The sequence below is a fragment of the Chiloscyllium plagiosum genome, unplaced genomic scaffold (assembly GCF_037043375.1).
Source record: "Chiloscyllium plagiosum isolate Xiang-an unplaced genomic scaffold, Cpla_swu_hap1 HiC_scaffold_53X, whole genome shotgun sequence".
NCBI lineage: Eukaryota > Metazoa > Chordata > Chondrichthyes > Orectolobiformes > Hemiscylliidae > Chiloscyllium > Chiloscyllium plagiosum.
The window spans coordinates 19,159,291-19,181,909 of record NW_028270191.1 but is presented as its reverse complement, the minus strand read 5'-3'; the positions used below and the strand labels follow the sequence as shown (position 1 = coordinate 19,181,909).

General features: G+C 42.1%; 1 protein-coding gene across 1 annotated transcript; it reads left to right on the top strand.

Annotated features, from left to right (window-relative positions):
* The first annotated feature begins 539 nt into the window (after positions 1–539).
* LOC122543315 (uncharacterized) lies at positions 540–15,482 on the top strand. Its single transcript, XM_043681832.2, has 3 exons — positions 540–789; positions 1,741–1,833; positions 10,456–15,482. Exons 2-3 carry the CDS (start codon positions 1,760–1,762, stop codon positions 13,814–13,816), a joined length of 3,435 nt encoding a protein of 1,144 aa, XP_043537767.2. The 5' UTR covers positions 540–789; positions 1,741–1,759; the 3' UTR covers positions 13,817–15,482.
* Positions 15,483–22,619: the final 7,137 nt, after the last annotated feature.

Sequence of the window (22,619 nt, the reverse complement as noted above, 5' to 3'; positions counted from 1 at the left end):
GCACCACACTCTTTGACTCTGATCTCCAGCATCTGCAGTCCTCACTTTCTCCTGAGACTAATTCTTGTCTCACTTGGAGCAAGCTCACCGAAACACATCTGAATTTCGGCTGAAAAAAACTGAGAATGCTGGAGAAAGTCGGGCATAACCGCATATGTGGTGAGAGAAGTGGTTAATTTTTCATTCAAAGATTTGGTTCAGTTCGAATGAAAAGTCATATTGAACTTGAAACATTAATTCTGATTTCTCTCTCCATAGACCTACTGAGTTTCTCCAGCATTCCCTATGTTTGTTTCAGATTTCCAGTAACCACCATATTTTGCTTTTATCAACATTTCATTTCCTCTACCTTCCAAAACCTTGTGTTCCTATATTGAGAGAGAGAAAGAGAAACAGTGACCATCACTGTTTTTGCTGTCAACACAAAACGTTGATGAAGTGCTGATGTTAGCAAGCTGCTTTCACCTCATTATTTCCACATGAGGAGGAATTTGTGCAGAATTTGGTGGGAGTGTTGGTGCTGGAGAGTCCTTTGACATTAGTCTGTATAGTTTACGGCAATTGAGGTTTAGCAATAAATTACAAATATTGTCAATCGCATTCAGGGAGTTGAATTCTACATTACACGAGAAGCAGAACAAACACAGGACTTTATTAAGTATCCTTTCAAAAACAAACTGTCATTTAAAAACCAGCCAGGCAGCAAGGTGAAGATTAAGCTGAGACAGAGTGTGGGAAGGTGATACAGCAAGGGAGTTGGGGAAGACAGCACCATACGTTGAACAGTTGGTGAGTAAGTTTTTATATATAATGTCTTGGTTTTCAAGTGTGTTAATCAATGTCCCCATTGTCATGCAGTACGGTATAAACCTTGTTTTCTCTAGAGCAACTCCGTGAACATTGTGTCAAATTTATGCTCCCTCACTTTTAGTGGAAGTCTTAGACAAGGGATGAACTTCATCTTTATGGAGACAGTTTTGGTAAATTCCCTTCTCTCACTTCTTTGCTCCTGGACATCCCTCAGAGTTTCAAACCTTCTCCATATCAAGTAAGTTAGCACTTGGTAGAAGCAAGACTTGCATTTCTATAGCGCCTTTCAGTGCTTGAGAACATTCCACTGCATTTTATAGCACAAGGACTGCTTTCTGAAGCAATGTCGCTGTTGTAAAGCAGGAAACGTGTCAACCAATTTGTGCACAGCAAGATTCCACAAACTCTACTGTGATCAAGTGGCTGGTCCATTTTCTTTTAAAGTGGTGTTGAGTGAGGGATGAATATCATTCAGCACACCAGGCAGGATATCCTGCTCTTCTTTGAAACACCGGCCATGGAATCTTTATTATGTCCATGTGAGGGTGGCTGGGGCCTCTGTTTAATGGGTCCTCCAAAAGCAATCCCCCATCCTGGTACTGCGCTGGGAGCGTAAGCTTCGTTTATGTGCTCATGTCTCTGAGGTGAAGCTAGAACCATGAACTTCTGTCTTCAGTGGGAGTGCTCCCCACTCTGTCACAGCTGTAATGTGTTGTACAAACCTGGAGTTTATTTAGCTCATGCTTCCTGCTTCCACTCCTGAATCCTGTCCTTTGTATTTGGAGAACCCACTCCTCTGAAGCTTTGAGGATTGGAATTGCTGTTGGATAAAAATGAACTTCAGTAAATGTGGAGTAAATGTAGAAAGCAATATGCTATTAGGCAAATGTTTCTCTCTTTGCTATTGATGCATTTTTCTTCCCTTTGAAGGTGAAAATTAAAAGAGTAAATGAACTCTGAAATGAGGAATTATGGCAACTATGACTCTCTGGGTAAATATGGAACCTTTCATGGGAGATCCACGTAAGCACCAATTAATCATTTTGTCCATCTTGTAAAGGATGAGCACAAGGGATATGCCTGATTGATGTTGTTTCTCTAATCAGTGCCATTTCCTTAAAGTTAGCATTTAAGTTCCAGTTTTGTCATGAGGCTAGAACAATAATTTTAGAAGGGAGATTTGCATTAACGTGTTGGAGACAGCTCCATATATCATGCAAGTGGCATATTTTTAGTTCTGACTGAATCTGAACCGACGTCATCTGTCCTTGGTTCGCCAACCTTCATGCTAGCTATATATAGGACTCTTGGAGGTCACACAATAGTCATTCACCTGGCAGACCCAGCTAAAGCTGTCCTTGTTGTATGTACCCACTATATAAATAGCAAATTCATTTGCTCCCTGAATGGTTTACATACGTACCATGAAGATAAACGGAAAATTAGATTGGATATGAAGCCATGACTGTCAAAATAAAGGGGCAAATTAAACAACTAATTAATTTGATGTGGTGTGGCATCAATAAAATTGAAATTTGAATGCCTGAGCAATGCAGACCAGTCTGTCTTTCTCGACCACAGAATGTTCTGTGGAGTTACATGTCACAACATTAATAATAGAAATCCAGTATCAAAGTTTAATTTGCACAGAATATGCAGCAACCGCATCTTACAAAGCAGAGATTCTCCTCGTGACCTGGATATTGTGATAGAAATGGCCAGCATTCACTGCCATTGCTCCACTTGAGCTGATGACAACTTGTGGAATCCACACACACAAATCGAAAGTTGCTGTTGGTCTGGTGAGCTTCGGCACAGATTGTGCTGTGCAAGTTCCCTCCAGACCACAGTCTCCATTGCAAACATGATTTGACAACAAGATCAGTGGTATTCACCTCAGTGTAAGAACTTGTTTCAAAGTTTCAGACTGATTTTTTAAAGGATACATATCATTTACTACAAAATACCGTCACTAGCCCTAAAAAAAAGCTGATTTTACATTTTTTGAGGAATGTCAAGTTTATACATCATATAAAGATCCATCCATTTAAAGATAGCTTGTCTTTATTTTAGCCTCCATTTGTTCCAATCACCATTTATTTTATGCAAAAATTTAAATTAAGTGTGAAGGAATTCGGAACAAATATATAAGTCTTAGTGGCTCCTTGCTGCTTGCTGGCATCACTGCTGCGGTACACCAAGAAGGAAATATTTTCCCTCCGCTTTTCTCCCTTCTCCTTCCCAGGAGCTCTTCAAGTGGGACCCTGAGTAATAAAGGGCAGGGTTATCTGGTACCTGCTGTCAGTGTACTGCTCTTGTCAGCAATAGAATCCACTCTTAGCAAGCTTCTCTCACAGGGGAAGGCAGAATCCCAACTTCCCAAAAGAGGGGATTACATGGGTGATATGTGTCTCCTGGTAAATGGAGCCACTGAGGCCATTTTACACATAGAAACATGGAAAATAGGAGCAGGAGTAGGCCTTTCGGCCCTTTAACTCTGCTTCCCCATTCAATATGATCATAGCTGATCATCCAACTCAGTCCCCTGTTCCTGCTTTCTTCCCCACAGCTCACCACTCTCTGGGTAAATATATTTGTCCTCATAGAATCCCGACAGTGTGGAAGCAGGCCATTTGGCCCATCAAATCCACACCAACCCTCTGGAGAGCACCCCACCCAGACCCACCCCCTCCCCTGTTTTCCCATGGCTAACCCACCTAACCTGCACAGCCCTGGACACTATGATCAATTTAGCATGGCCAAACTGTCCTAACCTGTGGACTGTGGGACGTAACCAGAGCACCCAGCAGAAACCCATGCAGACATGAGGAGAATGTGCAAACTGCACACAGACAGTCGCCCAAGGCTGGAATTGAACCTGGGTCCTGGTGCTGTCAGGCAGCAGTGCTAACCGCAGAGCCCCATCTCAATCCTAAATGGTCTATTCTGTATCCTTACACTGTGGCCCCTTGTTCTGGACTCTCCAGTCATGAGGAACCTCCTTCGTGTTCACTCTGTCTAGTCCTGTTCGAATATTATACTCTTCTATGAGATTCCCACCGTGCAATTTTTCTAAATGCCAGTGAATATAATCCTAACTGATCCAGTCTCTCTTCATACATCAGTCCTGCCATCCCAGGAATCACTCTGGTAAAACTTTTTTTTTACAGGTGTGGTCTCACCAAGGCCCTGTATAATTGCAGCAAGACACCCCAACTCCTGCACTCGAATCCTCTTGCTATGAAGGCCAACATACACTTGCCTTCTTCACCACCTGTTGTACCTACATGCTTACCTTCAGCGACTGGTGTACAAGGATATTCAGGTCTTGATGCACCTCCCACTTTCCCAATCTATCACCATTTGGATAATAATCTGCCTTCCTGATTTTGCGACCAAAGTGGATAACCTCATATTTATCCACATTATACTTCATTTACCTTGCATTTACCCACTCAACTTGTCCAAGTCACACTGAAGCATCTCTGCATCCTCCTCACAGCTCACCCTCCCACTCAACTTTGTGTCATCTGCAAACTTGCAGATATTACATTTACATTCATGATTTAGATGAAGGAATTATGTTATAACTAGCTAGAGTCCCAGCACTGAACCCTGCGGTACCCCATTAGTCACTGGCTGCCACTCAGAACAACATCTGTTTATTCCTATTCTTTGTTTCTGACTGCCAACCAGTTCCCTATCCACGTCAGTAGACGACCCCCAATTCCATGTACTTTAATTTTACACGCTGACCTCCAATGTAGGACCACATCGAAAGCCTTCTGAAACTCTAAGTAAAACACATCCACTGGTTCCCCTTATCAACTCCAATAGATCCATTCTTAAAAAACAAATTCTGCAGATTTGTCATGATTTCCCTTTCATAATTCTATGTTGACTCTGTCTGATCCTGTCACTATTTTCCAAGTGCTCTGCTATTGTTATGAAGTTGAAGGTGTGTACTGTACCTTTAAGAGAGAATGAAAGCTGGCAAACACCTGTCATGCCATTCGGTTTAAATTATGCATCATGATACTAAAACCCAACTGAATTTGAATCTTACTGTTTTGACAACATCGAACCGATGAGGCGATCCTATGTTTGGGGTATAAAAGTCAGACATTTTGTACAGTTAGCCAGAAAAGAGCACCACCTGCCAAAGGTGGATCCATGCAGACTGTGGTCCTTCTTCTCTCCATTTATCAGAGCAACAGTGCACATGTACAATATGTAAAAACCCATCGCAAAACTCAGGCCTTTCGCCTTCTGATCATGTTGTTGAGAGGCAGTTGAAGCTTGGGTCAGTGGAATCAGAGAAAGTAAAAGAAACTGAATTGTCTGAAAAGCAGAGAAAGGATGTTGAACCAGAAAAACAATGGAATGAGAGTGTCACTGGAGAGCCATTTCAGAAACAGGAGTGTTTCATTGAAGCTACTAGTAGTAGTGTGGAAACAGCAATTCAAAGACGACAAACGTCTGATGTTGGCACCAAGGAGCAGGTGGAATCTCAATCTCTTATTTCTTCAGAGGAAGGTGGGGTTGAAGACTTAACTACAGTGAAAGAGTTTGAACATGAGAAACCTGATGAAGGATTCCATTCTTCTCCAAATAGAGAGGTTTGTCAGACTTCTGAAACTGGAGGAGGTGCACAACCTTCTGAGAGCATTAAAAGTGGAGTAATCACTTCAGTGGAACCTTTGTCTGCAGGAAAAGAATTGCCAGAACATTTCAGTTTGGATCCAGCAGACCAGTTGGAAGATTTTATACAGGAGAAGGAAGTAAAAATGGAGAGCTCGGTTTCTCTGTTAGACCAGGTAGAGCCAGGTCTTCCTGCAGAGATGGGTGTCAGTCCCACTGGTTCCATCCCAGAAGAATTGAAACCCCACCGCCTTATCTCACACCCTGACCTGATGGACTCTGCTAGTAACTCTGCCGAAGCACAATTAGACTCTGCCACCTCTGTTTCGATCAAGCAGGAGACTAACCAAATCCAAACAGACAAAACTGAGCTCTGTGACATTCCTGCTGATTCAAGCTGTAGCTTCGTGGAGAGGGGTGAAGTTTCTGATATAGTCTCGGATGGAATGGAGACCAGGGATAATCCTGTTGAAATGGAAGTTAATGATATTGTGACCCCAATGGATGCAGTAAATAAGCTAAAGACTGAGCATAGAGTCATAGAGATGTACAGCATGGAAACAGACCCTTCGGTCCAACCTGCCCATGCCGACCAGATATCCCAACCCAATCTAGTCCCACCTGCCAGCACCCGGCCCATATCCCTCCAAACCCTTCCTATTCATATACCCATCCAACTGCCTCTTAAATGTTGCAATTGTACCAGCCTCCACCACTTCCTCTAGCAGCTCATTCCATACACGTACCACCCTCTGCGTGAAAAAATTGCCCCTTGGGTCTCTTTTATATCATTCCCGAGCAAGATGCTCAAATGGAGGTGCAGGATATTGGGAGCACAGACCCTGTCAGTAACATGTTCATTAAATCCGAGATAGTAGAGGAAATATCGAATCAAAGTCAAACGGACTCGAACAGCACCTGCTTGGAACCAGATTATCCAGTTACTTTGGACCGTGATCCCAGTCTGGCTACTATGGATGTTTGCATGACCGTAGCAGATGATGTTTCTCCAAGGGTGGAAGAAGAAGCTGAAAAGTCCAATTCAGACCTCCGGTTAACAGAAACTGAAGATTCCCTCCCAGCTGACTCTGGAATGATGAAGAGTGAATCTGGCAAGCCTGCTATAATGAAGAGGCGCTTTTCACCAGGTTGCCCTCGAGTCAAGCAGGTAAACCAGGAAGAAAGGCGTATTTGTTTTGTTTTTGGACGAGAGCAATCACATTTGAAGTCTGTGTCTGTAATCTTGGAGTCTCTGGGATCTACAGGAGTGGATACATCTCCAAGTAAAGATGATGATGACAAAACACAGTGGTTCTCTTCTCTTCACTGAAGACAAATTTATTCTCCAACAGGATATGTGTGTGGTCTGTGGGAGTTTTGGACGAGAGGTAGGGGGACAGCTGTTGGTTGTTCAGTGTGGGCAGTGCTACCACCTATACTGTGTCAATTGTAAAATGACAAAAGTTATGTTGAGCAAAGGGTAGCGTTGCTTGGAATGTATCGTATGTGGTGCATGTGGAAAAGCTTCTGAACCTGCTCGTTTATTGTTATGAGATGACTGTGAAGTAAGTTACCACACGTATTGCCTGGATCCACCATTGCAAACTGTTCCAAAGGGTGGGCGGAAATGCAGGTGGTGTGTTTGCAGTGTGGTGCCACAACACCTGGTTTTCACTGTGAGTGGCAGAATAACTACATTCACTGTGCACTTTGTGACAGCCTTGTTACTTGTCCTAACTGCAATGAAGACTATGAAGAAGATCTTCTCATACAGTGTCACGACTGTGATCAGTGGGTCCACGCCATCTGTGAAAATCTCTTCATAGAAGATGAAGTGGAACAAGCGGCAGATGAGGGCTTTGATTGTACTGCATATGAGCCCTTTATTCATCCAGTTATTCAAAGTGAGTCCTCCGTCATTGCACCTGTCCTCAAAGTCAAAGATCCAGAGCCACGGTTTTATAATCACGACGGCGTATGGTTGACAGTCGGGCATGTCACAGTTCCGAAGTCTTATACTTTCTCCGCCGCACAAAAAAGGACCAAAGCCCAAACTAAAGAACAAACCTCCGACACCATGCAGTGAGCCAATGATGGTTAGTATGGATGGCTCATCTATAGAAATAAAGAAAGGAGGAGGTGAAGGGGACGAGGAAAAGGTTGCCATGGAACCAGGAGAATGTGATGTAAAATTCGATGCACCTGTCAGCCAGGAGCAAGAGGTGTGCCCAGTGAATAATCGTGTAAAAGCAAGTGAAGAAACTGAGGAAGGGAAGAGGGTGCCACACAGACTCTGAAGAGGTGGATTTATGGTCCATCTGAGGCAATCCCGGACGAGTCCCCAAACTGTTCTGACACAGCGGTGAACCCTTCTAATTAAATCAAACACCAGAGAAAGGCTCACCTTGCCTTGTAATCTGTTAAAGTATGAGTGTCAGAGAACTACCTAAATTCCACTATTTAACAAAAAAAATCAATTTTATTCCTTAACTCTAAAAGTGAACATTAAACAACAACTATTTACAACTCTAAGCCTTCTTTCTCTTAAAGGTTCATTATCTACCTCCCACTCTATAATAATATACTGAACCAATAAAGCCCTTATTAAATTTACAGCAACTCAATTTTCAAAAGCCAGACAGTGGCTGTCATCTCCGGTGTTGATCTTCCTCTGTTTGTACATCTCCCTGGGTCATCTTCAGGGATAAAGATTTTTCATACGAAAAAGGTACCTTTGACAGTGTGTGTTTTCGGGCAGTCTATCTGACAATGGCAAGTGCTGCTCATTTCTGGCTAACTGTCCAAAATGCCTGCTTTTTATACCCTAAACATCAGATCATCTCATTAGTTTGATGTCATCAAAACAGTAAAATTCAAATTTGATTGGGTTTTGGTATACTGGGGCATAATTTAAACTGATTGGTTAAATTTAAACTGCTGTGAAAACAACTGGTATCTAAAATGTTACATCTTTCAATTTTCCAACACACTCTGTGACATGACAGGTGTTTGCCAGCTTTCTCTCTCTCTTCAAGGTACAGTACACACCTTCAACTTCATAACACCATTAAATCTTTTATAATTGACTCTAGCATTTTCCTCACCACCAATATCAGAGCAACCAATCTATAATTCTGTTTTCTCTCCACCTCCTTTTTGAAGTAGTGAGTTTTCATGAACTACCCTCCAATCATACAAACTAATTCAGAGTCTATAGAATCTTGAGAGGTGACCACCAATACATTCACTATTTCTAGAGTCTTCCAGTACGCTGGATATAGATTATCAAATCCTGCGGATTCATCTGCCTTTAATCCCATCGATTTCCTCAACACCATTTCCCAACTAATACTGATTTCCTTCACTTCCTCTCTCACTACACCCTGTGTTCCCCAACACTTTTTAGGATGTTATTTGTGTCTTCCTTTGTGAAGACAGAGCCAAATTATGTATTTAATTGGTCTGCTATCTCTTTGTTCTCCACTATAAAACTTCCCCTGTTTCTGACTGTAAGGGACCTATATTTGTTTTAACCAATCTCTTGCTTTACACATACCTTTAGAAACTTGTAGAATGAGTTCTTATATTCCCCACAAGCTTACTGTCACACTCCATTTCCCCCCTCTTAATCAATCCTTTTCTCCTCCTTTGCTGAAATCTGTACTGCTCAGGTCTGTTACTTTATTGGCCAATTCATATACCATTTCCTTGGATCCAATACAATTCCCTAATTTCCCTTGTTAACTCTGGTTGGACCACCTTTCCCACTTTATTTTTGTGCCAGGCAGGAATGAACAATTGTTGCAGTTCCTCCATGCGCTCTTTAAGTGTTTGCCATTGCATATCCAGCTTGTTTCTAATTTCCTCTTTAACGTCTTCCCTACCATTGCCAATACAGTTTGTGCACCTAAATACAACCCCTTTAATTTTCTGCCCTTTGGTGTTTCTAAGCTCTACCCATACAGTTTCCATTTCACTGGAGCTAACATCTAGGGATATTCAGTTGTCAAGATGGACAGACAAAAAGAAAAGGAGATGGGGTAACATTGCTGGTTAAAGAGGAAAGTAACACAATAGTGAGGAAGGATGTTAGCTCCAGTGAAATGAAAACTGTATGGGTAGAGCTTAGAAACACCAAGGAGCAGAAAATAACAGGGGTTGTATATAGACGCACAAACTGTATTGGCAATGTTAGGGAAGACATTAAAGAGGAAATTAGAGACTAGCAATAAAAGTACAGCTGTAATTATGGGAGCCTTTAATTTGCATGTAGTTTGGGCAAATCAAGTCAGTAACAATGCCGTAGAGGATGATTTTCTGCACTGTGTATGAGATGGTTTACTGGATTAATATGCTGCAAACCCAGCAAGAAAACAGGCCATCGTAGACAGGGTATTGTGTGATGAGAAAAAAATAATTGGCAATCTTCCCTTGGGGAAGAGTGATCATTACACGATAGATTTTTTCATTAAGATGCAGAGTGATGTAGTTAACTCTGAGACTCAGGTCCTGAATTGAAATAAAGGAGACTGCAATGGTTTAATGCATTAGCTGGCTCCAAAAACAATGGGAAATGTTACTTAAAGGGATGATGGTAGAAATACAATCGCAAACACTTAAAGTGCACACGGAGGAACTGCAACAATTATTCATGTATTCATCCTTTTGTCCAAGGCAATGGTGGCTTATTCTTTAAATGTATTTAAAGCTGAGATTGATAGTTTTTTTTTATTTTCATCAATGTCAAGTGATTATGGGGGCGGACAGAAAAGTGGAGCTGAGACTACAACCAGATCAGCCATGATTTATTAAGTGATGGAGCAGGTTCAAATGGCTGAATGATCCAAGGTCTCTGTTCCTTGGCCCCATCACATGTAGAGACTTGTGATAAACAATGAAGACACTGTCAGCCTTAGGAATCTTTGTCTTGAAGCATCTATTTAATAAATTTGCATTTTATTTACTTCACCAAAAGGAAAAATATTGATTTATTCTCACTTACAGTTATCGGGGGAATCCTGTGATACCACCTGCAGCCTCAGCGAGAGACGTCAACTCCAGGAGACCGAAGGAGCCAAGGCCACATATTTTGCAGGATTCCACCAACCGTGGGGCAGTGCAGCCCAGAGGTGAATATGGGGAGACACGGACTCACTGGTGGGAAGCAGCGCCAGTCAGAGAGGCAAAGGCTTCCAAGCAAGAGGGGCACTGGGACAGAGAAGACTGGGAAATGTGGGAGTCAAAGGATCATCTGGAGATGCGCCATAAGAGGAAGCAAGAACGTAGAAACCTGGGCAGAGAGTGGAACTCCCCAGAGCAAGTCAAAAGGTCACTAGGACATCAGCCAAAGCCATCCAGATGTCCTCTGCCTCTGCTCTATGACACAATCTATGAGGAATGGGAGCCCCTCTATAGAAGGGGTTTGCCACAATGGCCTTCTGTCAACCAACCCGCTGATGACAGACAAGTCGAAATATATCAATTTTATAAAGAGCAGTCTACAAGAGACCTCTCATCACACAAAGAGGCTTTCAAAGTATCGAACCACAAACTGAGAGATCCATCAGAAATGGCAATGTCACTTGCCCCCAGTAGATTGGGAGAGAAAGGTTACAAAGACCGTCCCCTGAAACCTCCAAGTTATGAGATGTACTTGCAGATGAAAGTACAAGCACAACAAGAAAGGAAGAGTGCAGAGTTTGAGAAGAGCCAGAGAGGCCAGGTGATTGATCGACAGGTAAACAGCTTTGCAGAGCAGAAAGAGCTGCCTCCCTCTATCTGCCAGCAGCTGTTCAGCAGAGAGAGAAGACATCAGGGCATAGGTAATGTTTGTGGGTCTAATGTGCCACCAACTTTTCAAGCCAGTAATTATCAGGAGTTTGATGGGGAAAAAGACAGAAGATATCCTCCAATTTCAGAAGTCGGATTTAACCTCCCACTGGATTGCTTTTGGAGAGCAATTCCTGATGGACAGAATTGGTTGGAAGTTGGTAGAAATGAGAAAATGGGCCAAGTGAATCAACAGAGAAAATGTATTGATGCTGAATGCTTTGGAGAACAGCTGCTTGCTCGCACCAGTCCTGCCAGTTGGTATGCTGCAGAGAAGGATGTATGTTCTGGAGTGGTACCACACTTCAGAGAGATTGACCTCCCATTATATCCCACCCCCACAGGAAGCACCAAAGAAAAATATAAGCAATCTAGTTTGAAACATGAAGGAATCAAAGTGCAAACTCCACAGGTTGAATTGGAAACTTGGCCCAGAGAAAAGGATGTGGGGAACAGAATGAAGGGTGAAGTTCTCAGAAGCAAAAGGGGTGAAGTTGTCTTCTGTCTCGTCTCCAGAGCCAATAGTTGTCAGTCAGCTCAAGACACTCAATCACATACACTCCCCAAAGTTGGCAAGGATTCTAATGTTCCAAGTTGGATCAATGAGCTTGAACCAACTCTCCTGACCCGGCAGGATGGGAACTTTTACAAAGGGGGGAGTAAACATGAAGTTTCAAAGTCTGCCAATGTGGAGGTAGTAAAAGCTCTGGATGCTGTGCAAGGTTATGTCAACCCAATCAGACTGCAGGCTTGCCTGGATGGGCCAAAATATACAAGCATCTACTGTGATAGTGAGAATCCCAGAGCCCTGAACATGACTTGTGATCCAAGGGATGGCCTCCATTTCACAACCAGACACAGGCAGAGGCCTTTGTCCCCAAGGCAGCTGCTGTCTTTTGATGCTGGAGAGGAGCTTAGGAGTTACAGAAACCCTGATATCTCGTCAAGCAGAGAGGCCTGGGGGTTTCAGCACAGTGGAGCTGACAATTCCTTAAATCACCTGCAGGTGACCGGGCAAGAAGCTGGTATACAGTGGCACAGAGCGCACCTGAGAAATGAAGTGGGGCAAATTGCTCTGTCTCCCAATAGGAGGAACAGACTGGACCGCTCAACTGCCTGGCACCTCATGCAACATGTTGAGGCACCTAGAAGGAGAGTAGCCTGGGCCAATAGAGAGGATGTACAGAGAGAGAGAAAACTTCCTGAATGGAAAGAGCCAATGGGCTCTGCTCTGAAGACAGGACAGCTGATCAGACAGAGAGCAGAGAGAGAGGGCCCGGATCAGAATGGGCTATTTCTTATTGATGCCAGCTCTGCCATTGTTAAGGTGCAATATATTTCTTCGCCAGAGCCAGAACGAGTGAGATTTTCATCACCCATTCAAGTTGAAGATTCATTTAAACGTGCTACACTCCCTGATAGCAGCAAGGGCAGTAACTTAAATGCAGAGGGGCAAGAATTCAGTGACACTGTGACATCCCCACTTAAAAATATCGTAAGCACCAGTAACCATTCCTTTGGGGCTCATGTATCAGATTCTATTAGTAGCAGCGATTGGCAACATAGTAAAAATATTCCAGAGGAAAGTGGAGACCTGTTCCCACCTCCCAGGATGAAGGAGAGCATAAAGGAAAGGAGCATCCGCATATTGGGTCTGCCCAGGATGGAGCCAGATTCAGTGGAAGTACAGGCCAGGGAGAGTGAGCCAGAGGCCAAGGAGAACGGGGCAGTTGCCAATGACGTGAGTGAGCAGAATGAGCCTCAGACAGAGAGCAAACCAGAGCCACGGTCTGGTGATGACACGGTGGATCATTCCGAGATAGTACAGGATTGTATTGGATCGGAAACTGTGGAACCAGCAACTGCTGAGAGGCTGCAGCTTCCCACTGCTGCTCACGCTTCATCGCTGCTTGAGGTTATGTGCAGTGTGCCTCAGACAGGGGCCAGGGAGGAGAAATCCAGCCAGCTCGAAATCCCACATGAACCCCCATCCCTGTTCCCTGAGGGTCACGGCTCCAGCAGCGGAATTGAGGGCGATTCCGGGCACACAGCTCCTCGGGAGCTTGGCAATCCGAATCCAGCAGTCGAGGAGTTGCAGGGTAAGGTGCTGCGATCAATTTTGAAGCTCCGCCGCCACATGGCTCCTGACTCGGAGTCGGATGATGAAGAACAGGAACGCCTCCTAGCGTCCGCAGTAATAACTGGCGGCAGGGCAGCAGCGAGCCAGCCGCTTGCAGAGGGAGGGGCTGGCGATAGTGTTGGCAGAGAGCGAACCTCTTCCGGAGTCGCGAGTCGACAGCGGAGCAGTGAGCCGCAGGGAGTGGCGAACATAGCATCGGCGACTCACTGCTGGCGAGACGCCAACGAGGCGCTATCTCTGTCGGAGAGCGTTGTGTCGGAACGGTTGGAGGACCGAGCTGAAAGTCAACCGGGAGCTGACGATGCCACAAATACCGCCCTCCGAGAGCCGCCTCGTGGCGCGGGAAGCCCGGAACGTGAGAGCACCGCACCGTGTGGTACTCTGGTTTTAGGGTAGTTCACTGCCACCAATTCTCCTTTCTCCAGATATTTTCTACCTGTTCAGACATTTTATTACACAACTCTGGCTCAGTTGGGACTTGAACCGAGGCCTCTTGGCTCAGAGTTAGAGACACTACCACTGCACCATAAGAGCCTGTAAAATCATTAGCCTGCGTCTCTAGATTTCTAGTCCAGTGATGTTACCAGTACACCACTATTCCCCCCACCTACTTTTTCTGCTCAGTCTGGGGCTTGTTTAATTTTCAGTGAAAGAGGATAGACCATTAGTTATTCAAAACAGAATCGCATGATAACAATAGGCACAATTTACATTACCTTAGTAGAACAGAATTACCAAGGACTCTTGAGAACTGTGGCGAAGACATCTGCTCCCTTCCGCAACTATGCAGATCTAAGCTGTCTCCTCCTAAAGACCATGTAACATTATCAGATTGGATGGAGCTCAATGTAACGTGAACAATAATTCCTTCATAAGCAGTATTGTATACAGCTCAAATATTGAACGAAGGGGTCTTGAAGTTACTTTTAAAAACCTACAGTTAAGCGATTGAATGATGTTCATACCATGCAGGTGACAAACAATGACTACTTCCAAAAGGAGATAACCTAACCGTTGCATTTTGCCCTCAATGGCATTACTTCACTTAATAGCCCCACCACCAACATTCTGGGAGTTATCACTGACCAGAAATTGAACTGGACTCGCCATATAAATGCTGTAGCTGCAAGAACAGGTCAGGGGTTAGGAAGCCTGCAGTGAGTAATTCACCTGGCTCCCCAAAGCCTGTCCACAATCTACAAGGCACAAGTCAGAAGTGTGATGGAATACTCCCACTTGTCTCAATGAATGCAGCTCCAACAATACTCAAGATGCTTGACACCATCTAGGACAAAGCAGCACATTTGATTGGCACCACATCCATAAATATCAAGTTCCTCCACCATCAACACTCACTAACAGCAGTATGTACCATCTACAAGATGCACTGCAAAAATTCACCAAAGATCCTTACACAGTACCTTCCAAACCCATGATCACTTCCATCTAGGAGGACAAGGGCAGCAGGTACTTGAGAACACCACCACCTGTATGTTCCCTTCCAAGCCACTCACCATCCCGACTTAGAAATATATCACTGTTCCTTTACCATTGTTGGATCAAAATCGTTCCCAATGGCATTATAGATCTGCTTGCAGCACATGGACTGCAGTGATTCAAGAAGGCAAGCTCAGCACCAATTTCGCAGCAGCAGGATTGACAGGCTGAGAATCTTATCTGTCCTCAGCCTAACAGGGATTTGGGTGAGGGGGAGTGTGCACATTTCTAACTCATTAATAGCAATTGTTAATGTTGTGGTTAATTGTTGAACAGGTAAAAATGATGCAAAAAGCAGTGGCTACATTCACTCAGAGATGCAGAAGAATTGGAAATTCAAGTACAGTATCAGTACCAGAGCTGAAAAAAACAGGCCACTTGTTTATTGAGACAAAGGATGAGTTAAAGTACTGCAAGTGTAAGTTTTGTTTCACTGGCTGAACATGTACATTCACAGAATGAAGCTGCTCTGAAGTTAAATGTATGTCAGTCTATACAGTGACTCCCATTGTAAATAATTCTGTACAATGCATTTTTGGGAAACATGATTCAAAGTATTGATGCACATTAATCATTTTGAGTCTCATTTGTTACATAATTTCACATACGATATATATACACATTTAGAAGCTCTCATTCACTGTACAATGATGGTCTTTGAAATATATAGTTTCGGTAACAAAATAGATGTGCATTGAATATTTCAGTATGAATTGCATGAGTTCAAGTCAGTGTAAATTAAATCACAGTAATTATGGTAAGAAACACACAATGTTGCATTGTGTAGTATCTCTCTCGCTCTTTCTTTCACATATGGGAACACAATCTCATTCCCACGCACACTCACATGCACACACACACTCACCCTCTCTCCCACTCCTTCCCTCTGACACAGTCTTTCTCACTTCCACACACAATAATGAAGCGTACATTATGTACTGAATTACACACATTAAGTTTACATGGTGTATATGGAAAAAGTAATTTTAACAGAGGCAAATTGCAACTTCTATAAGTTTAGATGAGCTGGGGCAAAACCATCTTTCCTTTTATAATGTCTCGGGGGTTGGTGTAGCACCTGTACAGAGTTTGTTGTTAATAAGTAATTCAGTTGACGAAAGTTCCTGGGCTCTGGTGAACAATAGCACACTTTTAAAAAAGATAAAAAATCACACAACACCAGGTTATAGTCCAACAGAAGAGAAAATGAGGTCTGCAGATGCTGGAGATCGGAGATGGAAATGTGTTGCTGGAGAAGCGCAGCAGGTCAGGCAGCATTCTAGGGAACAGGAGAATCGACGTTTCGGGCATTAGCCCTTCTTCAGGAAGTCCTTCTTCTCTATAGTCCAACAGGTTTAATTGGAAGCACACTAGCTTTCGGAGCAACGCTCCTTCATCAGGTGATCTCCAGCATCTCCGAATCATTTTAAAAAGAGAAATTGTAAGATTTAAACTTTATGACAACTGAAATCAAGGTACATTTTTCCCCAATAAAGCACATTATTCTGAAGTGCCTGCTACATTCCTGCAGTCTGGTGATCGTTTGAGATCCTGCATGCTCAGAGTTAATAGGCCAAGTGCAATGTGTGCTTTCTGTTCACTAAAGGCAGCTACTGGTTTTGGTTCCTGTGCTGAGTGCATACTGCTAAAAACAAGAGATGTAACAAAATAAAGATATTAATATAACATTTGCAGAAGCATGATTAACCAATTTATCCAAATGCAGTTTTGCTTTTTAAACTTTCGGTAACAATGACTCCAGCACAGAATATGTGAGAAGCCTCCAGAGTAAAATGATCATGTTTTCTAAGTCCCATCACTGGTACCCAAGAAGATTGAAACTAGTCGGCTATGATTCTTGGTATGCACATCTGAAGACAACACTTGAATCAGTTTTTGCCAGCAACCTAAACTCAGAGTTTAGATTCACTATTTTTAAGCCTCTCTCTTTCTGAATTTTGATACATCGTTGGAAAGTTGCTAAGACTGAGAATGCACCAGAAAAACAGTTTTAGGAGAAAGTAACCAGAACTTGCTTCATTTAAAACATTGAAAATTAGGCATGATCTCTTCAAAATTTTCCAAGTAATATTTCAGAAAGAAAGACACGTTAAAAGATATTACTTACATGTGACAATGTAAGCTTTAAACAATCTCAAACTTCCAATGTTATCTTTATAGTTTGTAACATATTATAAATGCTTACATCTCTTTTAGCTTATGCTTGCTCAAGTCCTGTTCTAGAGTACAGGTTTGGAGTGCAAGTCTGGCACTTAGCATAGTTAAGCAGAACTGTCAGGTAAGTACAGTTGGCAAAGAGGCAGACAAGAAAATACTAACTGGAATGTAAAGTCACATACTAAACAAGTGGGCATTAAAGGTGAAAAAAAAAGCTGTACTCCATTTTACATGCAGAGATTTATTTAAGCGAGGAGCATCATTTTATGTATCTATTAAGCTGTCATTAGTAAGGACCACTGACAAATATATCTCCAGATTCTTGGTAATAGTAACACCCATTCTGATAATTAACAGTTTGTGAAGCATTTACTGTGAGGAATCTGTATGAAGCAATTCAAACCACTTGAGCTTTGAGCTCCATTTGAAGATACTAGCTGAAACCTCGAAATAATTAAAACTGATAAGGATAGAGAGACTGCATATTTTTGTTATTGTCAATCAATTATTTTTGAGGCTATAGTAGTAATGTGAGATTTTGCATGCTATAAAGCTAAGTCTGAAATTGACTTGTGTCTTAAATTTGCTTGATTATTAACACAATCTTTCCTGAAGCATTTCAAATTCATGTAGACTAAATTTCTGGATTACCACACTGATGTGATATTTCAGCATATGTAAAGCAGAGCAAGTTAAAGGGCTGTATAGATTTAAATGGGGCTGAGTGTTTGTGTTGATAAAATGGTTCACTCACACCTGATGAGGAAGGTTAAAGAGACAACTAGTGTTTTTCCCATGACTCAATGGGTAAATGTTTCATTTGGTACAATAACTGAAGATGCTGGGTTTCATTCTCTATCCGTATCACATTAGTTGCCCTTGTTAGGGACCAGGCCAGACCCCCTCAAAACAGTTCAAGAAAGTAGCTCAGATTCTAACTTGGCTACTTATTTTAAGCAAGTATAATGTGGATATTCCAGGAGGGATGCAGCTGGACAAACCACTTAGCTTTAAACAAAACAGGATTTATTTATAAGATTACCAAATGAAACACAAACAAAAGACAACAGAATACAGAATAACTTAACCTGTCTGAAAAACCAACAGATTATCCCAACTTAGTGATGCTGTTCCAAATACTTGCAACAATCCCTATAAATCCCTTGGCACAAAAGGTAACATCAAACACAGGGTCTTACAGGAGAGAAGTCAGAGAGAGAGAGAGGGTCAGCCTGGACCTGCTTTTCATGGGTCCAGCAGCTTCACATCTGCCTGACTGCTTTCAGTGAATAGCCAGACCAGACCAAACCAAACCAAACCAGAGAAAAGCTGAGTGGGAGAGCTGGCCACTCCCCTTTCATTGTACAAGTGTTTTTTAAAACTTAAAAGCCTTTTGCCTGAGGCAGTATCTATTAACTACAATCAAACTAGCCCTAAAACCCTTCAAACTTAGACTTTTTGGAGACTGTGTCTTTTATGACCTCTTGAATAAAAAAACCAAGGACGACATAATCTTGTTAAAGGAGCAACAACATCACACCTCCCCCCTTTAAAAAAAACCCATCAATATCCAAAGATGGTTTCATTTTAAAACCCCTTAATCTTAAATTGTTAGTACCCTACAACACACATATACATTACATTAGCTATAAACATGCAAACTACATTCTATTTCGGTCTGTTTTACTCCTGCCACTGAACACCTCCGTTTCTCATTCACATCTCGACAATGTATCGATAATCACGTTTTCACACCCTGCCACGTTCACAATTTTCAAATTGAATGGCTGTAACAACAAGCTCCATTTAAAGACTGTGGAATACTTGTCGTTAAATTTCTCCACAAACCTCGATGGGTTATGCTCAGTGTATATGATTGTCTCAGATATGTTACAGGTAACAGAAACATCGAAATGTAACGCCAACACCAAGCTCAAAGTCTCCTCAACTGTCAAATATTTCCACTGATGAATGTTCCATTTCCTGGAGAAATACCCAATAGGTCTTTCAATCTTCTCGTCATTTCCCTGTAAGAGCACAGCACCGACACCCCACATCACTTGCATCGATAGCCACCTTGAATGGCTTTGTGTAATTAGGTTTGGCTAATACTGGGGCAGTGGTGAACACAGCTTTCAGTCTGTCAAATACATTCTGACAGTCCGCTGTCCACTGAAACCTCTTGCCTTTCTTTAGTAATTCAGTGAGTGGAGCAGCCACACTGCTAAAATTTGGTAGGAATTTTTGATAAAATCCACTCAGTCCCAGGAACCATAATACTGCTCTTTTTGTCGATGGTACAGGAAACTCCCCAATTGCCTTTGTTTTTACATCCCCTGGGGCCATTTGTCCATGTCCAATAACATGGCCCACAAAAGGGACTTGGGCTTTGGCAAATTCACTTTTAGCCAGGTTTATCACCAAGCCTGCCTTCCAAAGTTGATTGAACAAGTCTGATAAATGTTACAAATGTTCTTTCCCCGTGTGACCAAAAATCACCAGGTCGTCTATATTTACATACACGACACAATTGGATAATCTGGCAATTATCTTATTGGTTGGTCTCTGTGATATCACTGGTGCATTTTTCATACGAAATAGCATGACTTTAAACTGATACAGTCCATTAGGTGTTACGAAAGCCAACATTGCCTTTGCTCTTTCGGACAAAGGTACCTGCCAGTATCCTTCGAGCAAGTCCAACTTAGAAATATAAGTTCCTTGTCCCACCTTCTCAACACAATCTTCCAAAGGCAGAATCAGATATACATCAGTCTTTGTAACTGCATTGACTTTGCAATTGTCCACACATAACCATTGGGTACCATTTGGTTTTGGCACCATTACTATGGGCAAGCTCCAGTCACCATAACTCGCTTGGATTATGTTGTCTTGGAACATACGTTCAATCTCCTTGTGAACCTGTGCCAACTTTAGAGTGTTATACCTATAAGGATGTTGCTTAATTGGAACAGCATCTCCTATTTCTACACCGTCCATAATTAGGTTAGTACTTCACAGCTTATTTCCACATATGTCCCCTTGTGATAGTAATTACTCTGTCAGGTAATTTTGACTTTCCTCCAGAAGGTAACTCAATAATTTATTCTAATTTTTAACAACTTCCTCATTGTCCAATTTAATTTGAGGAATGTCCAATTCAGAATCCTCTGAATTTAGTTCTTTCCTCTGTGTTGTAACAAACAACACAATCTCCTTTGGCTTTCCTTCCCTGTCAAAATACCTTTTGAGCATATTCACATGACGCACTCTGTGAGACTTCTTTCTGTCTGGAGTCCTTATCAAATAGTTCGCCTCACTCAATTTCCTTTCAACTTGATAAATCCACTAAACCTTGCTTTTAAATGTTCACCTATGACTGGAAGTAACACTAACGCCTTATCCCTGATAGCAAAATTGCGAGTTTTTGATTTCTTGTCTGCTTCCTGTTTCATTGTATGTGGTGATACTTTTAAATGCTGTCTAGCCAACTCCCTCATGCTATGTAATCGTTCCTTCAAATTTGATATCTAGTCCAAATATGTGGTCTCTGAATTCTGACTGACCAATTTCTCCTTAATCAAGTTTAGCAGTCCTCTCACTTCATGCCCAAAAACTAATTCAAATGGGCTAAGTTTGGTCGATTCATTTGGTACATCTCTGATTGCAAAAAGCACAAATAGAATTCTCTTATCCCAATCATCTGGATAGTCTTAACTATAAGCCCTCAATATGGTCTTTAATGTCTGATGTCACCTACCTAGCAATCCTGTGACTCTAGATGGTACGCAGTAGATTTGAATTGTTTTATTTCTAAGCTACCCTTAACTTCCTTGAACAATTTCAATGTGACATTTGACCCTTGATCTGATTGTATCTCTATGGGTAATCCGTATCTAGTGAAAAATGTGAGTAATTCCTCTACAATCCTTTTAGCTGTGATATTGTGTAATGGTACGGCCTCTGGAAATCTAGTCAATACATCCATTACTGTTAACAAATACTGATTCCCACTTTTTGTTTTAAGAGGGGTCCTACGCAATCAATTAAGACGCTTGCAAAAGGTTCCTAAAATGCAGGAATAGGTATTAAATGTGCGGGTTTTATTACTGCCTGTGTGTTTCCAATTACCTGAAATGTATGACATGTCTGGTAAAATTCAATTACATCCTTATGCAGTCCAGGCAAGTAAAAATGTTTTTGTATTTTAACTTGAGTTTTTCTCACTCTTAAATGATCTCCTAGTAGTAGTTCATGCGCCACCTGCAACATCTTCGTTCTATAACCCACTAACAATATGACTTGATGAACTTCTCATCTGTCTGAATATGGGATGATCTCCATTTTCTCATTAAGACATTATTTTTAAGATAATAACATTCAGGGATACATTTGGATTCTTTTTCTGTGTATGCCTTTTGCTACAATTGCTTTAAATTTTCATCTTTCTGCTGTAACTCAGTTAATTTATCAGAGTTAAAGATGTCTGCTTTATCATCTATCTGCTCCTGGTTGTCTCAACCACCTGATCAGACAGGGTCTCTGATAATGTCACTGCAACTTTCTTATCTGTACTCTTTGATTTCTCCTGTTTCAACTGGTGAATTTGTGACCTTGTTACCACACAGTCAGGAAAAATCCCAGGATATACTTCCTGTAATAGTTAATTTGCCTGAGTTTTCAACACAATAGGCAGCACTCCTACCTGTGAACCAGCTATATCATTAACAAGGACAAATTGTATTCCTGGAGTTGAGAGTTTGTCCAGTACTTCTACCATGACTTTTCCACTCTTCACTGGACACTCTAACCTCACTTTACATAACTGAGCGCTTCTTGTCTCACCATGAATTCCCATTACTAGCACTCTTTCTGGAAATAGTCCTTCAGAGGGACATATCTCCTCATCTTTCAACATCACAGATTGAGAGGATCCTGTAATATTGTAACCTCTTTACCTGTTGTTCCTGGCCTATGCGAGCAAACTGTACCTTTGCAGGTATAGTATATGGTTTAAGAAGATCCAGCACTTCCTCCTTAACCAACCCCCCAACCAGGTCGTACGTTCTGATTCAGCTTTCTAGCCTACACTGTGCTTTCTGTTACCACTCCAACAAAGTTCACTGGCTTATCCTGTTTCCTACATCTGGCTTCTTGGGTTTTTCCTGATCCACCAACACTGTGATTTCATGTGGCCGACTTCATTGCTGTGAAAACACCGGAGCTTTTTAACTTTTCTTTCCCCTTCAAGGGTTTCCTTTTTACCCTGTGGTAAGTTATCCTTATAATCTTCATCAAGATCTACCTTTCCCTTTCCACGTGAGGATTTCTCTTTTCCCTAATTTCTATCCCTCACGGACTGAAATTGATTTTGGAAGCCAAACTTTGATTTATGGACCAACTCATAATCATCAGCCATTTCAGTTGCCAGTCTTGTCATTTTAACTCTCTGCTCTTCCACATGAGTTCTCACTACTTCAGAAAGTGATTTTTTGAACTCCTGTCGAAGTGCCAATTTCAGAAG

Excerpts from the sequence above, each read along its gene's own strand:
- LOC122543315 (XM_043681832.2), top strand. The coding sequence starts at position 1,760 with ATGAACTCTGAAATGAGGAATTATGGCAACTATGACTCTCTGGGTAAA. Across the intron at positions 1,834-10,455 it reads ACCTTTCATGGGAGATCCAC|TTATCGGGGGAATCCTGTGA; the intron begins GTAAGCACCAAT and ends TCTCACTTACAG.